Source organism: Montipora foliosa, chromosome 12 (assembly GCF_036669935.1).
Source record: "Montipora foliosa isolate CH-2021 chromosome 12, ASM3666993v2, whole genome shotgun sequence".
Classification (NCBI taxonomy): domain Eukaryota; kingdom Metazoa; phylum Cnidaria; class Anthozoa; order Scleractinia; family Acroporidae; genus Montipora; species Montipora foliosa.
Window position 1 is genome coordinate 35,865,940 of NC_090880.1, and position 14,477 is coordinate 35,880,416.

General features: G+C 38.9%; 1 protein-coding gene across 1 annotated transcript; it reads left to right on the forward strand.

The window, feature by feature from the left end:
* Positions 1–6,251: 6,251 nt before the first annotated feature.
* On the forward strand, positions 6,252–8,214 carry LOC137978810 (insulinoma-associated protein 1a-like). Its single transcript, XM_068825897.1, has one exon. The coding sequence runs from the start codon at positions 6,585–6,587 to the stop codon at positions 7,785–7,787; it is 1,203 nt and encodes a 400-aa protein (XP_068681998.1). The 5' UTR covers positions 6,252–6,584; the 3' UTR covers positions 7,788–8,214.
* Positions 8,215–14,477: the final 6,263 nt, after the last annotated feature.

Here is a 14,477-nt window from a genome sequence, read left to right on the forward strand (position 1 = left end):
ATTTTCAACGGCCAAATCCACCGAAAGCTTTCTGATCAAATTGCATGTGTGTTTACAAGACACGACCCAAACTTCACTAGATCACCCAGCACAGATTCGAGTGATTCTTAACTTTTCATTTTAATGGGAAAAAGTGGGGAAAAAAGCCTCCTTTTGAATTCGTTTCAAGGGGTTTGGCGTGGTAAAGTGAGGCCAAGTGCAGCAGAACTTTGCTCAAAGGCACCAAAGGTTAACGATACAATGGAATTTCGTTAATAACTGTCACATGTGGTTAACCTGGGAACCATAAAAGAAACTCCCGCCAAAATGGAGCTCGTAGCGATAGATCCATCACATGTGTGAAACGTGCAACCACGCGGCTTTTGCCGCCAAAAATAATAAGATGTTTCAACAAGATAGCGTGTCGGCTGGCTTGGCTGCTATTCATACATATTAACTTGTTATTTGATTTGTGGGTTCTTTTCGATTGCCTATTCACTAGCCACGCGAGTTTTTTCACACGTTGCTATTCAGTGTTATAAAGCAAGCATCTGCCTTATTGAGCACGTTTAAAATACGCGTCGGCGGCGAAAGGTACTTGCAGTCGCTCCAGTTCTTACACCGATCGCCATGCAACGCGAAATTTTAAGTCACCCGTCGACCTTTGGTTGATATAGCAGAAACGACTCATTGTTTAATAACAGTACGTCATGGCCAGCTACACTGGATGCTAAATTATTAGTGCAAGGAGTTAGTGTAGTGCGTATCGGAACTCGACACAACGCGTAATTAGCAGTGATCGGGAGAAAGATAAACACGACTCGAGTATTCTACTATGAAAGTTTACACAAGAAGTCGATCAAAGCAGCGCAGAGGATTACGAATTTTAGCGTGCGGTGATTTTTCGCATTGAATAGATTCTTGTCTGAACAAGCCTTTAGAGACAATGGTTGCGCGAATAACAATAAGTACAATGGTAATCGTTGGCTAAACAATATTAAGTAAGAGCGTGGTCTGGCGTGATAGCACGTGTGTTGAGAGAAAAATACAAAGCGTGGTCGACTGTTAAGCAATATGGATACATCACACGTATTGTTCGTTGACTTTTTGACTTTTGTAGTACTTAGTTGGTGTGAAATAACTGGGTCCTATAAATTTCTCCCGTAAATGAGCCCTTGCCAATATTGTCAACATAATAGCTCCACGGCGTTAATTTGCGGAAAAGAAATGACAATGACAAACCTCCCAACCCGCGTGCCAGCTAACAATTTGAGTTAATGGCATCTCTCTTAAGAGGAGTTTTCATCAACACATTAACTTTAAAATGTAAATGTTTTCAGAGATGGATTTCAGTTTTCAAGTTTGCAATTCACTGAAAAAAGCCTCGAAAAGCAGTTCCAAAAACATACATGTGTTTGTTTTATTTTTGAATGAACACTTGAGTTATTCACTTTTGTCTAATAACTACCAGTTTTATATATTTAAATTCAGTGGCCGAAAAAAACAGTTCTACATTTTTTTGTGAAAACGTCCCCAATACTTTAAAAGACACATTTGTTGTACTCGGCTAAGCAAACCCGACCTTCAAGCCTTTTTCATCGTCCGATTGCTGCAGCTGGCTATCATGAGCACTTTCAGATTGGGCTTTCCCACCGTGCAAATTTCTTGTCTTTTTATGGACCAAAACTGTTTATAAAATGGATTCAAGACAAAAACAAATATCGTTTCTTATGAATCAGTCTTAACTTGATTAGAACCGCGAGAAGGCTAAAATCGAGATTTTTAGATCCGCTGTTCCCAATGTGGAGAACAAAAAACGGAATAAGTATGGAGTACGATTAAATCTACTCCAAAAAGCATCGAGAATCGATAGTTTTCCTTGAGACTTATCAAAAATAACGATATGCATTGAGTCTTTTCGAAAAGCGTTGGCCAGTTAAACAGACTGAGGTGAAAAGAACCTTATTTTTTTACCGAAGAGCGGACAACTGGACGGTTGTCAATTTAATAAAAAGGCAGCCACGACCATTTTTTTTTTCAGCCCAACGTATGAAAGACAAAATATGTTAACATTAAAAATGAATAAAATGTAAGAGAATGATAATCTACCGCCGTGGTGAACTGACAACAACTGAAACAGCTGTTTTCTACCACGTTTGCCTCGCAGACATTGCATTGAGTTAAAAACGCAAAACTCATTTGGGGTAAAATAAATTATCAATTGTAAAATGTCGTTTGCCAGAAGATGCGACATTCATGATACTCTCCGGCTTTGCAGACAGGCTGTCAACAATCTTAGCACGGATTAAAACATTATTGTTTTAGTCAAAAAGACTATCCATCATTCCGGGGATATCAACAGTAATATAAGAGTTAAGTCAAATAGTCCCTGGTTCTTCGCTCGATAAATGTGATCAGTTAAGACTGACAGAAAACACGTGTCGGAAGTGATCCTTTATGTCCTTTATGCGCACGATTGTCGAACAATTTTCACTACAAGTTTTAGTGGAGTTGACGAATGCTGATTAACAAGTGAATGCCAAAGAACTTCTCAAAGTTTGTATTTCAAAATTTGTTTGATTTATGGAGTCCGTAAACTAATACTAAACTATGGAGTGTTCGTTTTCTGTTGCCCGCCTAAACTTTTGATCTAAAAACAGCGTAAAAAGGCAGTTGAATGCAAGTGAGTCGCGCGTCATGTGTCAGGTCGCGTGGCAGGGTCGCGTGTCCCCGCTTCCCTTTGGATTCCCCCATTGAAATGTTTTATTAAATGCCTGCGAAGTGGTGGTGCGGTCGCCAGTGCGAACTCTGTAATATCGTTTAAACGAAATAACATACATTTTGATGCATGACTGATCAATTCCTAAATACGTACATCATGTTTCCTTTTGAGTAGGCGGTTCTTTTATTCCGAAGATCCAAACGCAAAACTTTGATATCATGAACTTCATTAAATATTACTTGAAAAATGTTGTTTAGTATCTCCTTTTCTACTGAATAGCTTTTATGACGCCACACGCAAAGCAAAGATTTTTTCACGATAAGCCGGATGTCTATCCCCTTTCCTTAATTTCGACAATTAATAGCAATACAGTTGAAATTCAGCAGTCAGTCTTTTTTTATCCCCACTCGGGGGCACAAAAAGTCCCAGTAGTGGCACGGAATATATAAGAGCATGTTTTTCGTTTTTTACCTCCAAATCTCTCCGAGATGGAATCCTTTCTTTTTTTAGGAGCATTTTAACATAATTAGCGTTATTTTGCGTTTTCACTTTTTCCTTTTCGAAGTCCTTTCCTTTTCTTCTTTCGAGTTTCATTTGTTAACATGCAAATGAAAACAGCTGTTTGGAGCCGTTGCCTTTGAATGCGTCCATTGATTAGAATAACAAAACCTTTTCTCGTTTGTAAGCGCTTGTAGAAAAACTCAATTAACAACAGAGTTGACTGCGGATGAATTTTTTCGCATTGTATTGTACCAGGGAAAGAGCATTTTCGCTTGTAAATGAACAAATAAAAAGTTGAACCTCACGCCTTAGGTAATCTTCTTTGTAACCGTATCACACTTTTCGAAACAATTTTCCGCAAGATCAAAATGCCAACAACTGAGGCACGTCGATAATTATTTTCCAGAGGCAATAAATTTTCCTAATCAACCGACGAACAAACATATAAATAATTCTATTATAAACCAAAAGCTGTGTTTTAATGTTCAACCTAAGCGTGCTTTCGTCTAATTCAGGCTCTTTAGTGGAATTGTTTCGAGAAAGAATGCTTTTTATTTGGACTTTCCTTTTTTATGTCTTTACGAAGTTATTCATACGGAAAAAAATTTCCGCCAGTGCGTATCGCCTCGGGAAACAAGTCTCTAAGGTGCTGAGGAAGATTTGCCTTTGTCGACTTTCTTTTCCTCAATTCCGTTGGTGTCTTATTAAAAATGCGCATTCTTGAAGCATTGTCAGTCTTTCGCTCTCAGATTTCCGATCACAGCCTCGTTTTTCTGGTTACATTTCGCCCTTTTGTTTAAAAAAAAAACGTATTCTTAAGTCTGGTGGAGCAATGAAACTTAAGACTTGGAGATCAAACTTTGCGTATTTATTATTCGGCCCAGTGGCTACTTGGATGATCTTGTGGTTTGGCGCCAGCCAGCTTTGAAATTGCTCTATTATCGTTTGATTTGGGCCGTGAGAAAGCCGATCAACTTCACAGATGATGTCTATACATATGTAAATCAAGCTAAAGTGTCTTAAAAAATGTGCAATAAATTCTCTAATTATTCTATGCCAAACTAGTATTCATTTATTCAAGATTACACCTGCTTTGTGATGGCTGTGTTTTTTGTTATTATTCACGAACTCCCATCTCTAATTTGTATTTGAGTGAGTGCAGCTAAATTATTTATTTTGCTGCGTTAAAAGCTTCTCTGGATCTTGATGCTCATTTTTGTCCAACGAGTTGTGGGTCAGGCGGTTGTGCATGCAATGTGCCTATTAAAAACAGTCTCAAGGATGAAAGAGCTTTGTTTTTCAGCGCTAAATACTTCCTGACAATTCACTTTCAAAAGCAAAAGGACCAAGCACCTTTCGTTTAAAAAGCATGATGCATTGAACGCATTTCCTTTGTATCTCGGGCTGCAAACATCAAGTTAAATTGCTTTTGCTTGGTAGCCAGGGTGACGGTAATAATTTGAAGGGAATTCCTTTGGAAGGGATTTTAGATCTTTTGACAAATCTCGAGAGCTCCTGTATAGTCGGAAGGACTTCCTCGCAACGAGCTCATACATTTCAAAAAAGGCTACGGGGACACATTGTCAATAAGCTTAATTGCGATGCCTTGGCGATATTCATTGCTTGCGGAGGATGTTTATTTTGTTTAAATGGAACTCCCAAAGTTTTTTGCTTCCAATGAACACCTTGAAGAGAAAGACAAAAAAAATCTTACCAATGAGGTGAAATAAATGATTTTAACTAAAGGCAGGAAAAAGGCTTAAATGGTGCAAATTTCATATCCAATATCCCAAGAGCTTCGGCTGAGGATATCCGACAAAATATCACAAAGATCAATCGATATGAACCGGCCTCAAAAAAAGACGTAACAAGAGAAGAGAATCTTTAGCACGGGAGGAAATTAAAAAAAGGGAAAAAATCACACAGCTGCCTCTCCTTTCTTGTGTCCAAGTTCATCCATGATGATCTTTTTCGAAATTTCTCGAACATGTCTTTCCTTATTTCAGAACGTTTCCTTGATCACTTCGCTGTCAATTTTTTTCTGTCCCTGAACATCTATTCTCTCTTTCAATTTATTGCAAAGGTATCCATAATAATAAAATTTTGCCTGTTTGAGTGGGCTATTCTTCTTGGTATGGTCAGAAAGTAAATAAATTAAAAACAATAACCCCTATGGCTTAAAGCCTCGCTAAAGTTAACGAATTTAGATTGCTACTTCGTTTTCCGATTCACTTTGTTGCTACGTGAGTAAATTCACTAATCTATTTTGAATCGTTTTACACGTTCGAAACATCTGCTTCGGCCCTTTAAAGTTTCACCATTGGTCCAAATGAGTCTTAAGCGAGCTTTAGAGAATTTTGGTAGATTTAAGGCAGCAATTTATTGATTTTCCTACCAACTGCTTGAGACTCACGTACGCTCTCGTTTTTGTCTTCAAGTCCGGAATAAAGTTCTTGTAAAATTTGTTTAGGCTATGATCGTTTCAAGCCAAAATTCTTGCTTTCCTAAAAAAGAATAATAAAATGTAAATTGTGTTCTGGCATGAAAGCATTGATACCGGCTACTCGACCAATGAGACGGTCTGTTCTGACCGCTTAGAGTCCAATGAAAGGCTCTCGTTTAAGGACAGCTGTCAATCACGGCCACGTGTTACAAATTACTACGTAATTAGACATTGCGTTCCGTTTCTACCGGAAACTATTGTTTATGCATAAACACTTCGCTTTGCATAAGGCATTATTTGTGTGGTTGTTTTGTGAAAATATGAGTGATTTCATAAGTAAATAGGTCCATTCAATATCAACATTTGCTTCCCAAATCTTAAGCACCGCGAAAAAACGACATCAAGGAAAATTCAAGACCGTTGCTCGAGTACGGGCAGCAAGCAGACCTCGACACACCCTCGATTTTTAATGATATGTTAATATGGCCGAACACCCGTCATCACTACAATACCAAACACGTGTGAGGAATGACAACAAAAACATTTTCAACAAAGGGCGGGGCCTTCGCGTGTGACATTTCAATGAACAGTTCGTAAACCTCTTAACAACCAGTGTATGAGCGCGTAACCAGCTGCCATTGCGAACACAATTAAAACATTTGCTTTTCCGATCTTGAGAACATTTCAGCTTCCAACGGGCCGTGTAGACATCTCGATCCCTGAGCGAACAACACTAGAAATATTTCTGCGTTGGATTGCAGCAAGTGTATCACTTTAACAAGTGAAGTTTCAACAGCGTCTTCGCTCTGATAACGGTCTGAGAAACCATCGTGTTTATTATTGTTATTTTCGTAGTTCTTCGGCGGTTCCTGGTAGACGGAAGAAAAATATTTTCGAAGCGACAACTGGTACATCAGCGAACCGACAAAGGGAGAGATCATGCCTAAAGCATTCCTGGTAAAGAAGAACAAGAGATCACACCCGGGTAATGGATCAACGGAAAAGAGAAACGTAGAATACAATCCTGTGCCTGAATATCGCGAGCTGGATAGCGTTGTGCTTTCGACTACATCTGCGGTTTCTGAAATTATGCATTTATCACCGACCAAGACGGATAATGTACCGGTGTTAACTTCGTTAAGTACGCTGCTCAGCTCTTCGCCTAACAGTAACATAAACAGTAGCGCATTCAAACCCTTTAAAGTAGACAAGGAAAAGGAAAATTCGCCTGCCAAAAAATTCAAGCCAACTTCGACGATTATCGAGAGCGAAGACAGAGTAAGAAAAACTAGAGACAGTGGCACTGCTGGACGCGAAGCACTCAACGATAAACATACAGATCATGGTGGCAAAACCGCAGTACTCGAACACAAGGAATTCGCCATCTGCCAAGACAAGTTCGACTTTCCCAAACCAAAGGGTCCCTTGCCACAGTCACAGTTTATCTGCCAACTTTGTAAAGAAGTGTACACAGATCCGTTTTCGCTCGCGCAACACAAGTGTAGCGGAATTCAGCACACCGAATATCGATGTCCAGAGTGTGACAAGGTTTTCAGCTGTCCAGCGAACCTCGCATCGCATCGTCGATGGCATAGACCTCGCTCACCACATGAGAAGAAGCCAGCCCCGCCACAAACGCCATCTCCGCGCGATCAACCAGCGAATAACGCTAAATCCAGCGTTGAAGAGAGCAAAATCAACCTTACGTCAACGGAATCCGATAGCGCACGAGCGTCGAGTCCGGTTGGAAGCAATCAAGCACAGTTTGTATGTGAAGTGTGCAACAAAACATTCAGACGCAAGGCTTACTTACGAAAACATATGAACAACCATAACGACGATCGGCCGTACCCATGTCAGTACTGCGGCAAAGTATTCCGTAGCCTCACAAACCGCGCCAAACATGTCCTTAACCATGCAGTTGGACCTAAGACTTTTATTTGTAATGTTTGCGGTAATGGTTTCGCCAATAAGGGAAGCCTTGATCGACATGCAAGGATTCATACAGGTGAAATTTATTCTTGTAAACACTGCTCTAGTACGTTTTACAGCTCGCCTGGTCTTACCCGTCATATAAATAAATGCCATCCCCCTGAAAATCGCCAAGTTATCGTCCTTCAGGTACCAGTAAGACAAGGTTAAATTGAACAGTTTCTTGATATCAGACACCTCAAAAAATTGCCGACTTGTATATTTCTTGTATGAAAATTGTAAAAAAAAGTATTCTATTTACAGAGACGCAAAGACCATGTTAAAGAACAGCTATATGAATTTTAAGCGTATTGTACAAATTTTTAAGTAAGAGAGTATAACTATTATGGCGAATTCTTTCACATACTGTAAAATTTCAAAGGTTTAGTATAAGGGAATGAGTAGTTTAATTCTGTATATTTTTTTTGTTTCCAATTTGTTTTATTCGCTGCTGCGGCAGTCAACTTGTGTTTGTTCTCGAAAGAAGGAGCAGCTGCCTCATAGAACATTTCCCACTTTTCTGATATTAATATTTGTAGAATGTTAGCGGACTCTTTGATGGAAAATTTCCATTCAATAAACGGAAGAAAATATTAAACTGGCCTTTGTTGCTCATTTGAAGTTTGCAAGGTAGATTTCCGCAGTTCAGGTCATCGAGAAGTCCTCATCAAAATAAGCGCGCGTTCTAATTTGCTAGATAAAGTCGATGACAAATGGTAATCACTTCGCTCAAGAATCTCATCGAGTCAAAAGATAAAATCAAAGAATGGAATCTAATGAAATTGCCGATGACTTGCATCTCCTAGCTTCCCTGAATTGATACTAGTCACTGATGAATTTCGGTTGTAAAGATCAATTGTCAACTCGAAACAATTTGAGCGGTTTTAAAACAAGTTACACGTTGACAACTTAAGGCGCGCAAAGATCGCAGTTTTTTCAATCCACCCTCTATCTTTGATCGAAAGTGTTTATTTCGCTTCTTTTATTTTATAACACTCGTATAGCCTTGAGGGGTTGTAATCTGAACAAAATCCTGAATATTCAATTATCTTAAAGAGTGCGCGCAGTTCTTAAAACATAGCAATGCAGCCGAATATTTTACCAATAGAAAAGATTCGATCGTTTAATTTACTGCAAAGATATATCAGCATGGAAATTTATTGAATTGTTGACACGTTTTTATTGTGCCGCTGTTGGGACAACCTTTCTGTTCTGGTGAGGAATTTCTCGTGAAGCCCATCAGTTCGTGTTTCCATGTAACTCTTTCTTCTACAAAACTATTCAACAATGTGACTCGTTCGTTCAAAAGTACTAAAATTAAAATGAATACGTCGCATACAATTAAGCCTAGATATATTCCTATAAAATCATGCGCTTTCTTCCTTCCAGTTTTTCAGTTGTTTATGCAAGCATATATTTCCCGATAGATGATCTACATTTGAGGCAATAAAGGATACTTACCGGTGCATTTTTTGTCAAAGTGAAAATGCGCGTGATAAAAATTCTATAATGTTGTTTTCGAGCACAGTGTGACAGAATGCACGTGTTTGACCCTTTTTTTTTATTAGCGTGTCCCTTTGAGGAATATTATTTAAGTGCAAAAAGATATTTCATCTGCAAGAATATTCCGACTTTAAGAATTCTAAGACTGTTTGATCTTTCAGTGGTTTCGGTAAGTCAGAATTGCATAATTTTAAACCACATTGGAATTTTTGTATTACGAATATTCATTATTTTCCCCGACAATAGAAATTGACGTTTATTCACTTTTTTGCCCGCTGTCTCGGTCGAGATACACACAACAATATTGCGCTCGACACCCTATAAACTAAAAACAATTAAGAATAGTCGAAAAGTATAAAACTTTCAAGAAATATTTGGAGCGACGATGGTGCTGCCGGATAAATTTCGATTCCAATAGTTAGAGTTTCTTTTCATTGTCTGTAGTGTCAACAACGGAAGCTTGCAAATTTTCGCCATTACACTCCGCCTAAATTGCAGATTTTTTGTCGCTTGAAAGACTTTTATATCGGAGTTACATGCAAGAATCATGGTCTATTTTCCTCAGTTTTCAGTTCCCGAGTCTATCAAGGTGTGTTTTCAATATCTTGGCTGTTGTACACAGCATTCACGATACAGAGAGTTTGGATTCCTTCTTTGGTCGAATCCCCGCTAGAGGCACACTGCACAATTGTTATTTTTTTGACTCGTCTAAGTCTTCATTCATACCTTGTGTCTACTTTCCAACGCACTTCACAGATCTCCTTTATTGGTATTTTCTTTGTAAAGGGAAAGGATTGCAAATCTTCAAAATAGAAGCTCTGTAAGGGAGTGATATTACAGTAACAGTTGTCACTACAATTTAATTCGTTTAAGAAACGTTTCCCGCGATGCTGATGAAAATAACTGCTCAAACACGCGACTTTTCATTTTTGGCCGCGTGGATTTTGCGACAGAGAGATCAGTAAAACTACGAAGAAGTATGCTAAAAGAGCGCATATAAACGAAGGTCATCACTTAGACAGGTGCATCAGTGTTTTCAATAGTTCGCAATGGGCGAGCGCCTCTGCCAAGAGAGCCTTGCATTTCTAACCGCTCTTAGCGTTCATTTGCAATGGCAAATTCTAAATTTCTTAGCATTTTATTAATTGTACGCTGCGTTGTCGCCCTGATGTATGTTCTTTTATGTTGTATCAGCTGGAATTCTTTCGCAATAGAGCACTTAGCTGTCACCAATGTTCAGCGCAGCTCAGTTTAGATGACATGAAATGAGTTAACCATTTGCGCTTTTAATTCGACCACGCAACTACCATTCAATAGAAATAGTTTGAACTTGCGGGGTAGGTCTCGTATTTCGATTCTAATTTCGACTTTGCAGAAAACATGGTTGTTACGAAAAAGGTCGATCTACAGCTTAGTTACGAATTGAAATTGAAATAACGTAGGATCACTCCATTCGCTTTCCTCCAATGACAGCAATAGATGAGTCTTATGTTGGTGCAGCTGATTCAATGGCTGAAAGTGTTGCTAGGGGGCTTTCCCTTTTCAGATTTCGCACACATGCCATTGAATATTTATTCCATCGCTGTGAAAAACCGCGCAAAAAGAAAAATCCAGTTTTGCTTGGATTAAAATCAAACTCTGGGAGTGTCAGAATTTGGCTGTGTAATCCATTAGAAAACAAGTGGTGTTTTTCATTAGCTTAGGTTAAGAATAAGAGATCGTATGTTACTTTAGCCTTTCTGCCAAGGAAAACAAACGCGCCAGTTTCGCGTCAGTGCAATTAAATTTGTTTAGCACCGACAATGGATGACCCGGTGATCAGATCCTTCGCAGTACCACACTCGTTAAAATATATTCAGGAGTCGTTAACTTCTAGTTGTTACCCGGGACAAAAAGACCTCACTCAAATAATTCTTTGGGATGGTAGTAAATGGGTGTAATAATGTCTTTCTAAACTTCTGTAATTTCCTCCGTTCCGATTATTGACTCGTCTAAGTTGTGGCTCTCACAGCGCGGTCGCCACGGAAACCAAAGTTCATCTTTGTTCGCAAAGCCCGCGCCATGCGGTGGAAATTTTCATTAAATCTCTATTTAACTAAAGCTTCACTTTACATTATTTATTGGAACTTTATAGCCAAAATAGCTGCTCTTTTTCGCGCGATTTTCTCTCTCACATATATCTCACGTATTTTAAAGTCTTTCCTGCTCAAAAAGCTAACCGCTCACATATTTCCGTGCACCCCCTTTGTTGGCTTATTATGTTTAATTTTCTTCTTTCTTATCTCCGTCTACTTCTCGAAATTAATTTTTCTGCGGGGCGGGGAAAGATCCCCTTCACAATTCATTTCCTGCCAGCTAGAGAGCTTAGACGTATAAAACATTTTTGACTGACTTGCTAACAGATAAGGACCTATCTAAGAGATGTTCTCAAGATTGTCAGAAAAAAGTAAATGAGGTCTTAAATTGAATGCACCAGTTGATCGCTTTTCGTTTCATGGAGATGGCATTGTTACCGATCGCCGAATGGCTGCACTCCTCAACAATTTTCCGAACGTGATCAATCAAGTTGTTCAGTTTTCGTTAAGTGAGGTTTTCCTTTGTCCGGTTTAAATTATTCAACATGAGTTTGTTCATTGTTATTTGATCGAATTGAATTCCCTTCAGTAATCTGCAATTGCTGGGTTACAGTGACGTTATTCTCCCATAGATGAGCGCAAATTGTCAACTCTTTTCGCAAGGGGAAGGATTATCTCGCACATCTTCATTTCACTGAAAAAAAGTGGGTTAGTGCTCTCACTTTTTGCAGGCTGAACAGTTAATTAAGGATCTTCCCAGATGAATTTTGAGCAGTGCATGTATTTCACGCCACTAGACGTATGCATGGAAACACATATTTTAAGAGGAACAGTGAATAGCTTGAACTTCACTTGTACTCCACGGTCGTTGGCCTATTTATCAATGACGCGGTTATTCTATTCATATGCAGTAATTAACGAAATCGCTCGAAAGCCGTTTCCTGCCTATATATCGTTTTTTTTTTATTTCCAAAAAACAAATTTTCTTCAAAGGATCGCCATCAATCGCTCTTAATTGCTGCACTTTAATGGCCTGCGAAGATGACACACAACTATTTAGTTTAAATCTACACACTTGGTCGTTTCCTTGTCATTGTTTTCCAAACGATATCCCGCCGCGGTTTTCAAAACCTTTTAACAACAAAATGTTGCCACTGAAAAACACGTTTTTTTTAAACTCTCTCTCTCTCTCTCCTCAACGAGTTTTCGAATTGGCCGTTCGCTTGAGGAAGTGACCCTCGATGTTTGTGCAGAACCCGTAAAACAAGGTTTATTTACAAACTTAAAAGCATGCCGCTGGAACTCACTCAATCGATCGTTGATATTTGGAGGGAAGGAAAAAAACAGGTGTAAGAACTAAAGACTTTCCCATCAAAAAGTCCATATCATTACTGGCGCCATTTATAATACGTAACTTAATTCAAATTGGCAAAAGACGATCATTTGCCTTGAATAAAATCGTTAGTGATTGCATTACGGGAAAATTTGAAAATCAGTGATAATCACAGCTTCACAACTCTCCATGGTTCCCGATGGGTTTAAGAATCGCATTTTTGATAAATTTTCATTCTATAATGTTTATTACCTCTTGATGCGCAAAAATATTGTTCGCAGTAAACAAAGGAACTTGGCCATAATGCCATACCGTTTCGATGGGTTTTTCATTATATTGCGCTTCCTCTACTGACAAATGTTATTCCAGCAACGCAATTTGGGAACATGATGTTGCTACTTGATCTTGAGATGAGGAAACAAACTTCAATGATTGTAATGTTGATATGGCTAAACAGTCTTATGGGGAGAGTTGCGCGCTCTTTTCCTGATACCGAAAGAGATTTCCCTCCCAATTAACATTTTCTTGTTAATGAAAGATTCATGTAGATCTATCCTCTGTTACGCAGCTGTACTTGGGTATCTTTCGCCATGTTTACGAATATGCAGATGTCTAAAGAAACTTAAATTTTTCGGCGGCGGAAAATAAGCGAATCCGTGTTATTCAAGGGATGTTAGAGCATTGGAATATTTGCTTTTCATCAGAGAAGCCAGTCTTCGCATTGTCTTGCAAATTTCTCAGGTTAAATTATGAAAAGCAATCTTTGAGTAGTGTTTGCCGGTGCGAGGAGCCTTTGTGCTCATGTCGGCATTCAATCTTTCTTCCGTCCGGGCCTCTTTTCCGTTAATTACTCGAACATTCTTCAGGGGCCTTTTATTTTTACATTTCTCGGTCAATATCGATGAAACAGTGGATGAGAACGGAATATCTTCAACTTCGTGAATTCCGCGTAACGAGGAAATCATTCAACAAAGAAGCAATCATTTCATTAAAATGTTTCCAAAGAAAACTGAAGCGCACCAAACAGAGAAACAGAGAGTTGATTTCCAGTAGTCGGGCTTGTGTTCTAAATAAGGATTAGACCTCTAAACATGATCAGCGATATTAATTCTACGCGGGAGCCATGGGCTCCTGTTCTACGTTGAGAGTTAAATGGCGTTAATGTAGCTGAAGGAGCAGGCTCTTGAAGCAAACAAAACTTTGAAGTCCGCCACCACGCAAAAAGATCATGGAAACATCTTCTCCATGCAAGTAAAAAGAGGTCCTGGTTCAAAGTGAATCACTTCCGGCACTAAGGCTTTTGTTTCGATAAACAATCGTGAAAAGTTGATTATATCGGGGTCTCGGTATGTTGGAAAAATACGTTTTCTTTCCAATTCTCAGTCTTTTGGTCCGCGTAGATTCCAGACCTGTCAAAAATTACAGAAGCAATTGCCTTTCTCGAATTTTTTTTGCCCTTTGTGATCTTTTTAATGCCATTTAATCGATGTTTAAAGTTCTGGAGTACGTTGAAATATAAAATTCATTTTTAGCGATATTGCTATGTTTTGAAAAACTCTTCCCAATAAGGAAAGAGTGTATTATTGTATTAAGTCGCCGGAGGCTCTTACAGAATGTCTTATAAATATATATATAAATCAAGATGTAATTGACCGCTCCCTTTAATGGCCTTTTCAGAAACCTTGAAACAAATACAGCTTAATGCTGATGAACACAAAAGAGTTGAGAGTCGCAAGGATGCAGAAGGCAAAGCAATTAGCTTCTTGTAGAGGTAGCCAACTGAGATGACTCAGTTGGCAGAGTTGACCTCCGAATCGCAAAACTTGCTTCTAAACCTCTTAAAAACGCATCCGCTTCGTTCGCCATCCGTCTTCCGGGTCGGTTTTCAGTGGTAATATAATTGCGTGTAATGATACAGAAAGGGAAATTCGTATAGTGCATACAACAACA

Bases quoted from the DNA above. Each gene is read 5' to 3' on its own strand.
- LOC137978810 (XM_068825897.1), top strand. From the start codon at position 6,585: ATGCCTAAAGCATTCCTGGTAAAGAAGAACAAGAGATCACACCCGGGT.